At 47.0% G+C, this 10,685-nt stretch overlaps 1 protein-coding gene across 4 annotated transcripts in view; it reads right to left on the bottom strand.

The window, feature by feature from the left end:
- Positions 1-3,393: 3,393 nt before the first annotated feature.
- LOC132206206 (butyrophilin subfamily 1 member A1-like) overlaps positions 3,394-10,685 on the bottom strand; it is a 56,029-nt gene continuing 48,737 nt past the window's right edge. For all 4 annotated transcript variants that reach the window (XM_059639477.1, XM_059639480.1, XM_059639479.1 and 1 more), the window contains one exon: positions 3,394-4,229. In XM_059639477.1, coding sequence (XP_059495460.1) covers positions 3,685-4,229 — 545 coding nt within the window. In that variant the 3' untranslated portion in view covers positions 3,394-3,684. The remainder of the gene's footprint in view (positions 4,230-10,685) is intronic.

Raw genomic sequence — 10,685 nt, 5'->3', positions numbered from 1 at the left:
AACTGCTATATCTCCCACAATTCCATTCCTCCGCATTTTGTACAACAGCCTATTGTGGGGAACCTTATTGGACGCCTTGCTGAAATCCATATACACCACATCAACCGGTTTACTCTCATCTACCTGTTTGGTCACCTTCTCAAAGAACTCAATCATTTACGAATATCAGAAACGTTACGGAATCTAGCTCTGGTCCCTGTAGCACACCTCTGTAAGCAGGTTCTGCTACATGTCTCTCTCTTACTTTTGATCCAGTCCTGAATATTCATAAACATCCAGGATTCGCCAGGTTTGTTGCTCCTACATTTCACCCTGAAAGGGAATGTATTGCCCCAGCACCTTTCTGAATGCCTCCCACTGCTCTCCTGTTGATTTACCCTCAAGTAGCTGTTCCCGGTCTAATTTCACCAGATCCTGCCTTATTTTTATAAAATCAGCCTGACCCCAATTCAAAACCATTTTTTTGTAGGCTCTCTTTCTCCTTTTCCATAAAAAATTTAAAATATACAGTGTTACGATCGCTATCACTAAAATGATCCCCAGCTGTGATCCAGAACCCCCGGCTGGCTTCATTCACCAGAATTGCACACCATCGCTGAATTCCCCATGACCAACATCCAGGGGCTTAGCATTAACCAGAAACTCAACTGGACTTGCCACATAAACAAGAAGACACAAGAGTTGGTCAGATGCTGTGGGTACTCTTGACGCCCCAAAACCTGTCCACCACCTCCAAGGACAAGTCAGGATTGTAATGGAATACTCCTCAATTGGCTGCGTGTGTTCAGCTCCAGCAACACTCCATAAGCAACTGCTGCAAGTTGCCTCTGAGCCCCCGCAGTTGGTGAAGATGGACAACAGCACCTTCTCCATAATAATCCTCAACATTGGTGCCCTGCAAGGCTGCACGCTTTGCCCCCTCTGGTACTCCGTGTACATACGTGACTGTGTGGCCAAATTCCGTGCAAATGCCACGTCCACGTTCACAAGCGGCACCACTGTTGTGGGCCAGATAACAAACAATGTGAGACAGAATACAGAAAAGAGATAGAGTGATTTGTGGTATGGTGCAAAGATAACAATATCTCGCTTAATGTCAGCAAAACTTAAGAGCGCTTCGTTCCTTCCCAGTTTTAGCACACACCCCAGGCCCTCAGAACAAAATTCCCTGCACTGTCAAGTCATCCGTCCTGTCAGTGAAGAGAACAAGGATCTATCAGGCCAGTTTTCAAAGAACATGGCCCTCGTTCTTAATCTGATTCATGTTGGTTCCTGAGGGCAGTTTGAACTGGTCAGAGATATTAACCCAGTCTTTACACTAACAGTGAATCCAAGCTGGAGACAGCGATGGGGTCGACGTGCAGGAGATATTCATCTCAGTGCCTCCACAACCTGAGACCTTCCCCCCTCACATTCCCCCCATCCTGGGGGTGATGGGATTCAGGAAAAGGTCCTACACAACACACCTGGAGGACAGGGGAGAGAGGGCAGCCCTGCCTGGCTGGGACAGCTTTCTGATTCCCACCCACTGATGGCAACTGGGTCACTGCTGTTTGTGTGGGACAGTTCTATCCAAGTGCTTCCCCCCCCACCCCCCAAACCCCATGTTACAGAGTGTGTCCACTCTGTCAGTTGTGGGAGATTCTGTCAAAGGCCTTTCTCCTGGACCAGGCAGATGAGGCAAGTGCCCACAGCCCCTGACCATCACATGGGCAATGCTATCCCTGAGGAAGGCGAGGCTGTCGGAGATGGTCTTGTTGGATACAGCACAGGTCTGTGTGAATAGATCGGCTCAAATTTCACACAGTCACAGAATGATGCTGATGCAGAGGGAGGCCATTCTGCCCATCGTGCCTGCACCATCTCCAACATTGTGTCTGGGTCTATGATCTAGGGCCAATCTCCTGCCTTTTCCCCATATCCCTGTACACCATTATCATCCAAAACACCATCCCATGCTCTTTCCAACTCCCCAACTGAGTCTGCCTCCACCACATTTCCAGGAGCACATTCCAGGCTCGAACTACTCGCTGTGTGAAAGTGTTTTTCCTCACAGTATCCTCGCTTCCCTTGTCCATCTCTCTAAAATGTACAAATTAAATATTTACACAGGGGAAGGGAAAGTTAGCGCATCAATTCTCTTTAAAGCCCCGACTTAAACAAAGCAGCAAACTGCAATCAATGTGGATGGAGGAATGGCTGAACATTAACTTTCTGCTTTAAAGGTCTGTTCCCGGGGATGAAAACACACAACTGTCTCCGGGATTGAATTATTTGCCTTTAAACAGAAACCCCAGTGGGTCATGTTCCATCTCATGGCCCTCACTCTGTTCCTCCTTTTCACTTCCGCCTCCCTTTCCAGTCGCTGTGTCTGACCCTGAGAAGTGAATGTTACACATTGCCTCTCCCTCCTGTTCCCTTATACTGACAGGAACCAGCTCCAGGCTCTGTGCAGCTGATCAGAGACACTGGAGAAAGGTTTCACCTTTTCACTGCACAATCCCCAGCCGCTCCCCGTTCAACTCCTTGGATTTGATTGGGATCTTTCAGCGGGAATAAACTCCACCTGATCCCACTGGGAATGAGCCCTTCCTGAAATTAAAGAGGGTTTCAGACTCATCTCTAACTTTCCCACAATCTGACCAAAGACTTTCAGTCCTGAAGAAGGGTCACTGGACTCTTGTTTTTTTTTTAAATTTCTGATTCCTACCATGCCCAGTATTGAACCCTGTTCCTTCTGGTTCTCTGTACACAGATGCTGACTGACCTGCTGGGGATTGGCAGCATTTTCTGATGTTATTTCTGTTTGACACCAACCCCAGGATTTCACTGTGTAATACCGCCACCTGCTGGATGTAATTGTCACTGAACCACTGACAGCCGCAGTACCATGTCCCGCCAGGCGGTGGCGGTCCTGTACCGTGTTTTAAAAAAGATTCGCTGATCATCGATCAATTTGTGAATTGACTGAAAATTGAAAGAAAAAGCTTTCAGGGATGAGCTGTTTGGGAATGTGTTTACTCTCTACATATATTTTGGAGAAAAGGTGGGAAGTGTCCGCACCAGAAACAGAAAATGCTGCAATTTCTCAGCAGGTCAGGCAGCATCTGTGTTGAGAGAACTGGAGTGAAATCCTGGGAATGCTGGAAATCCTGGGAGAGAGTGGATCTTGTGTAACTCCCTTCCCCAATGACACAGGCAGCTTAATAGAGCGCTATGTAAATGCAGCTCTGTCACCCTGTCAGTGTTGGATTTCTCCCTCAGGATTTTCATGTTCTGGGTGCAGAGTGAGAAATGGAAACACAGAGAAATCCCAGATCCAGACTGGGAAAGAGGTGAAGGGATGGAGGGTGGGACTGAAGCTGGGGGTAAATGAAGGAATGAGAGACACAATTCATTTATTTATTTTTTATTTTAATCCTGACATTTACATTTCTGTCTGATTTATTTACACTTTGGTTGTGATTTTCAACAATATAATCTTGAAATTGAATGACACATTGAGTAACACCCTGACCCCTCACCTCTGACCCAGTCCCTCACCCTGAGGTCAGGTCCATCTGACATTTCTATTTATATTGAAGTTATTTACAGTCTGATTGTACAAAGTATAAATTGTAAATTTTAAAGAATATTTTATACCAATATGTTCTCAAAGTATGTTTCTGACCCCTGACCCCAGGGTCAGGTCACTGTGACGTCAGGGAGCCCCCGCCCCTTAGAGCAGATTCTCAGAAACTGGTTTAAATGCCAACTCCCAAAGAAAGGATAAAGTTTCCCAGTGAATTTATTCCCAGTGAAGGTGTGGAGATGGGACTTGGTGTCCACGTTGTAAAATGAAACTGTCCCAGACTCATAACTGAGATAAACTCCCACTTTCCCGGGGACCTGACCGACAGGGAGAGGGGATTGAGTGTTGTTTATATAAAACTGATCCCATTTCCGCCCAATGGTCCAGAATCCATTCTCAGGGATCAGTCTGACCCAGTCCTTCCTCTCCACAGACTCTGAGGCTACTCCCAGTCTCCAGACCCGATTCCCCACCACCTCCACCTCCCAGTAATGTCTCCCCGATGTGAATCCCTCTGATCCCAGGGCACACTCCCAGTGTGTAAACCTCTTCCCGGTGTCAGGGAGATCCCTTCGGGTCCCGGTCCATCTCAAACTCTTCAGATCCTCAGACACCTCGAGCTCAGGATACGCTGTTTCCACATCCAGGGTCACAGAGACTGGGAGAGAAAATACAGGGAATTAGGGACACTCTGTGGGTATGTGTCAGTGTCTGTGTGTATAGGAGGGAGGGGGATGGTGGGAATGTTCACGTTGGGGGGATATGTGTGTGCGTGCGTGCGTGTGCATGTCTGTGTGTATGTGTGAGGAGGGGGGGGTTGGTAGGAATGTTTGAGTTGGGGGGAAATGTGTGTGTGTCTGTTGGGGAGAGGGTGAGGATGTCAGGGGCTTGGGTGTTATTTGAGGATCAAGGATTGTGAGGGGACTCACTGAAGGTCCTAAGGAGGGGATGTTGTCTTATGGGGGCATCAGGTGGAGTGTGAGGGGTAATGCAGGGGGCAATGGGCAGGGCACTCATGGGGTGTAAGGGAATGGGATTCACTGGGGGATTGGGAAGTTGTCATGGGTTCGGGCAGGACTTAGCAAGTCACGTGTGGGATTGGGGAAAGTGAAGGGGGAGCAGGTTTGCTGTGGGATTGGTGTCCAGGCTGATGGAGAGCAGAGGGGTTCATGGGAAGACTGGGATTGGAGTCTCCCTGGGATTGGAGTGGTCTTGTTTCGTATCTGAAGCGTGGGAGGGATCTTGTGGGGGAAACTGGGAAGGGGGTAATCTCTCGTATTGGTGAAGGGGAGGGCAGGACAGGGGACTGGCTGAGGGGAGATGGACAGGAGTCAGTGGGGTATTAGAACAGTGAGAGAACATATTGGGGTTGAGGGTGGTGCAGGGATCCATTGGGAAATTGAGGGGGCAGTGAGGAATGTGACTGGGATGAGGGGGTTCAGGACAGGGGAGGGGGAGAGTTGTGCAGTTTGATTGCCATCTTTCCAACACTAAATCATGTCACTGGTCTGGATTTTCTGAGGAGTTACACTCACACTCAGATTAACACACTGTCCCCTTTACTTACCTGAAGATCAAGCTGTGCAATTCTGACAGGAGATTCGGATCAGGTCCCCTTCAGGAAATGGGGGATACCAACCATGTGCAGGCAGATGGGATTAGTTCAGAATGGCACCATGGTCAGCAATAGATATGGAGGGCCGAAGGGCCTGTTCCTGTGCTGGACTGTTCAATATTCTGTTTTCTAAATGTGAAGTCAGATTTCAAATCTGATAAGTCCCTTGTAAGTGCAGGAGAGTCGGGGGAAGGTAAATTGTGCTCCCTTTCTCACAGCAGTCAGTTTCTGTATTCTGTGATATAAAGGTCCAGGATCACAATTACTTTAACAGCTCGTGTGAACGGGTAAATCCCTGAGGTAAATGTAATATTTGGGGAAAGACAAAATGCTACTCATGCTGGTAATCTCAAACAAACATAGAGAAAACTGGAGAAACTCAGCAGCTCTGGCAGTGCGTGGAGAGAGAGAAACAGAGTTCATGTTTCAAGTCTGGTATCATTCTCAACAGAGGAGCATCAGAATTAGGAGCAGAAGTAGGCAGTGCTGCCTATTTAACAAGGTCATGGCTGATCCTATCCTGGTCTCACCTCCACTTTCCTTACCTGCTTCCCACAGCCCTTTAACCTGCTTTTCCTCAGAAACATATCTATTTCTTTTGTCAGTCTGTTGATTGATTCTGCCTCCACTGTACTCTGGGGCAGTGATTTCCACAGATTCACATATAGTTTCTCCTCCCCGACTCTATATCTGTGACCTCGTGTTTGAGACTGTCCCACAAGTGGAATTGTCTGTTCAATGTCTACTTTATCAACTCCCTTTAATATTTTATATCCCTCAATCAGATACCCCCCACCCATTCTTCCGAATTCCAGTGAGTACGATCCCAGTTATTCAACTGCTCGCTGTTGGTTAGCCCTTTCATCCCTGGAATTAATCTGAATTGGAAAAATTTATCAGTTTCATTTCCAATTTCTATCCTGCCCTCACCTTCATCTGATCCATCTCTGACTTCTCCAATCCCTTCCTTGACATCTCTGTTACCATTTCTGGGGACAGACTGGCCACCAATATCCACTAACAACCCACCGACTCCCACAGTTACCTGGTCTATACATTCTCACAGCCTGCTTCCTGTAAGAACTCCTTCCCATTTTCCCAGTTTTTCCGCTTCCATCACAATGGTCTGAAAATGCCACCTTCCTCAGGGAGGCCTCAGAAACATCCATCTTCTTCCGCAGCCGAGGATTCCCCATTACTATATTCAACAGGGCCATCTCCCACATTTCTACCCTCACCCCCTACTTTTTGCTCCCACAAAGCAATGGGTTCCCTCTGGTCCTGACTTACCAAATGTAGTAGCAGGATTAAAAATATCTTCAAACCAGCTCATTAAGGGTTAAGTGCACGTGACAATGAGCAATTGAAATAAAGTGGAACATATGTGGGAAACAGGCTTCATGTGAAAGCAGCTTGTTTTGACTGAGGAATGAGCAGACGATGTGACCCTGACTGTGCGTACTGTCCTGCTTGGCTGTCACACAGAGCCACCTGGATGTTTTTCTGTCCAGTGAAATGGCTGGGAAAGTACTGAAAGTTCCAGGGAATAATGATGCGGCACATAATCTTCGATTCAGCACAGGCATCACATCAGGCACTTTGCCCTATTCAGGGAATGTTGCTTGGACTGGGATTTCAAATGGGGCCAGGAACCCCGGGCTCTCCAGACCAGCCGCTGTAAAATGTGGTCCCTGACAGGCAGGAGGGCAGTGAGAGCCATTGTTAAACTTGTCTAAAGTAATTTAGGCTAACAGATCCACTCATTAACTTAAATAACGCATTAACCTACATGTGTTTCTAACGTATCTAGATTATAGACAATACACAATAGGTGCTGGAGTAGGCCATTCGGCCCTTCAAGCTGCACCACCATTCATTATGATCATGGCTGATCATCCACAATCAGTATCCTGTTCCTGCCTTATCCCCATAACCCTTGATTCCACTATCTTTAAGAGCTCTATCTATCTCTTTCTTGAAAGTATCCAGAGACTTGGCCTCGACTGCCTTCTGGGGCAGAGCATTCCATATATCCACCACTCTCTGGGTGAAGAAGTTTTTCCTCAACTCTGTTCTAAATGGCCTACCCCTTATTTTTAAACTGTGTCCTCTGGTTCTGGACTCACCCATCAGTGGAAACGTGCTTCCTGCCTCCAGAGTGTCCAATCCTTTAATTATCTTAATCAGATCCCCTCTCATCCTCCTAAACTCAAGTATATACAAGCCCAGTCGCTCCAATCTTTCAACATATGATAGTCCCGCCATTCCAGGAATTGACCTCGTGAACCTACACTGCACTCCCTCAATAGCAAGAATGTCCTTCCTCAAATTTGGAGACCAAAACTGCACACAATACTCCAGGTGCGCTCTCACCAGGGCCCTGTCCAGCTGCAGAAGGACCTCTTTGCTCCTATACTCAACTCCTCTTGTTATGAAGGCCAGAATGCCATTAGCTTTCTTCACTGCCTGCTGTACCTGCATGCTTGCTTTCATTGACTGATGTACAAGAACACCCAGATCTCGTTGTACTTCCCCTTCACCTTTACTGCTTAATGTATATTTACTGTTATAGAAACAAACATATTTATCTACTACATTACATATATTTACTGTTTAATAGATCTTACTATTTATTTCATCATCACTTCATACATATATATTACCACCAATAAGTTTTTTCATTTGAATCACTTAATTTTATTACATCCCACTAAATCCATGATTGAACCGTAACATTTTGCCGCTGGGAGCAGCGTTCAGCGTGATGTTCAAAATATTCAAAAAGAAAGAACAACCCAAGAAGTATCCGGCATTCCATATTCCGGGATATTGAGGGGTTTGGATCATCTGGAAATTTGCTGGCACAATGGGAGTCTCCGCAATGATGGGAAAGCCTCTGAAAGGAGGGTTTTGCAGTAGGTGCTAACCTGCCTGGGGCAGTCAGGCACTGTATGGTGGAAGCAGGCTTCCCCAGGCAGGAGGAGTGCCACCCTGAATGGGATGGAGATTATTACCTGCTGTGAGAGGTAGGCATACTGCTCGAATGGAGTGTGAGCAGGAGAATAAACAGTGAAAGGTTGCTTTGGCTCAGCCAGAGCAACAAAATGAGATGTTGATTGAGGTGACTAAAACTGTACAGGATGGAGCTGAGTGTGGGACAAAAACTAACTCAGTTTGTCTGCTGTCTGACAGCAGTGCTATATAAAAAGGCGAGGAAAGAGCAGTGGCAGGGCGAGCCGCGAAAGTCAGTAGATTTTTAACATCAGGCTGCGATCCTGCCCACAGATGCTGCCAAACCAGTTTCTCCAGCAATTTCTCTTTGTTTTAAATCGCCAGCATCTGCAATTCTCTGTTTTACGTCAGTTTATGAAGTTATTGAATTCAATGTTGAAGTCTCGAGGCTGCATAGTGCCTGAGCAGAAAATGAGGCGTTCTTTCTCGAGTGTGTTTTTGTGCCTACAGGCCCAGGACAGAAATGCTCCATTAAGAGCAAGGTGCGTTTTAAAATGGTCATAACTGAAATGTTGTGTTCATTCCTACTGTCAGGATGGAGATATTCCTCAAACCAATCAGTCAGTCTCCATTTGATCTTATCAATGAAAGGGGGACATCAGCACTTTCTTCTATCTCTCCTGGATCATGCCTGCACCTTTGAACATCACGCTGTTGTTTCTAAGATTGTCACAGACTTCATCTCCTCTGGAAATCTAACCCCTCGCCCCCCCCACAGCTTCCCAAATCATTGTGCCTCAAACCCACACAGCTCCCTTCTACCTCCTCCCCAAAATTCACAAACAGGTCTGCACTGGCAGACCCATCATTGCAGCCTGATCCTGCCCCATGGAACTTATCTCTTCCTTCCCTTGACTCTATTTCTCCATCCTTGTTAAATCTCTTCCCACTTACATTCATGAATGGTCTGTCACTTTACATGGCTCACATCCTGCTGAGTATCCTGCTCCTGCTCTTCCCGCCTCCATACCCTTCGAGCCTGCAATTCTAAGAATTATACTGAAATCCTTCTTGAAAACAGTAACTTGTTTTGGCTTCAGCCATTTTCTGTGGCAGAGAATTCCACAGGCTCACCACTCGGAGTGAAGTGGAGGGTGGACTGGGGCGGACAGCATCAGAATCACATGACACCAGATGAAGTCCCTTGACAAAGGGGCAGTGCTCAAAAAGCTTGTGATTTCAAATAAACCTGTTGGGCTATAACTTGGTGTCATGTGACTTCTGACCATGTCCACTCAGAGTGAAGACAGTCTCCACATCTCAGCGCTAAATGGCCTACTCCATATCTTTAGATCCTTCGTACGTCCTTTTTTCTGTCTCACAACCCCCTTATCTTTTGCACTGGGTGTCTATTCCATCTGTCCTCTGTCTCATCGTCTGTCTCTCAAAAGCATAAAAATGAATCCATGTTCCATCATCATTCAGTTCTGAAGAAGTGTCAATGGACTTGAAACATTAATTCTGTTTCTCTCCCCACAGATGCTGCCAGACCTGCTGAGTTTCTCCAGCGTTGCCTGAGGGGGTAAGATTTGGGTGCTGTGAGGGGAGGGTGCCAGCTGAATCGGGTGATGGAGCCAGTTAAGTCGGGTGCTGCAGCGCAAGGTAGTGGGGACCAGGAAAGTGGAGTGTTTGCAGTAGGTTGTGGTGGGCAGGACAGATCGAGTCCAGAATGAGCAGGGAATGAGGGGGACGGGGGGTGGGGGAGGAGACACACGGTGGGGTGGGTGAAGGTGGGAGGTCAGGTCCAGGGCTGGGGCAGTCAGATCACAGCGATACAGGGTGATGTCATGTCAGGGTCTGAGAGAGGTGGGAGATCAGGTTAGTAGATGCTCAGGAGATCGACCAGGTCCAAAGTTTTCCTGAGTAGCTAGTTGCTTGATTATGGTGCAACTCACCAAGTTCCCCCATTTAAACGGATATTTTCGGAGGGGTCCAGGGGTAAATGAATTGCTGGCCGGAAAATTCAATATCCCAGGCCATTCACTTGGAGTATGTTATAATGGGAATTCTGCAGAATCCTCATGTCAAGCTCCCATCTACACTGGAATAATGCCTGCACGACAAATGGAAAACCTGGGTCTACATTTCAGAAACACTCCCTCGCCTGGCAAACACTTGGGAATATTCTGAGATCCTGAAATGGTAGAAATTCAAGGGTTTCTTTCCATTTCTACACAGTGACCAACTCTCCTGACAGTTTGGTCCTGAACAGATTCTCCATCTGAGATCCCAGAGTGAGTTCCTGCTGGTGTTTGACCTCTGATTGTATTTTACACTGACCTCACTGACTGTAACCCATGGTTTTCACTGTGACTGCAGTGTGACTGTACTGAAATGGAGTCACTGACACTGACCCAGTGAAATTGACAGTCATGCAATAAAATCTGACAGTGATTCAGAGGAAGCTGACACTCAGTTGCAGAACATCAAAAGGAAAAGTTTCCATTCAGACTGTCCTCTATCACATTTGCCCATTTGATCCCCTGC

This window comes from Stegostoma tigrinum, chromosome 34 (genome assembly GCF_030684315.1).
Source record: "Stegostoma tigrinum isolate sSteTig4 chromosome 34, sSteTig4.hap1, whole genome shotgun sequence".
Lineage (NCBI taxonomy): Eukaryota > Metazoa > Chordata > Chondrichthyes > Orectolobiformes > Stegostomatidae > Stegostoma > Stegostoma tigrinum.
Note: the sequence above shows the minus strand (reverse complement) of the source record. Positions and strands in the feature narration are given on the sequence as shown.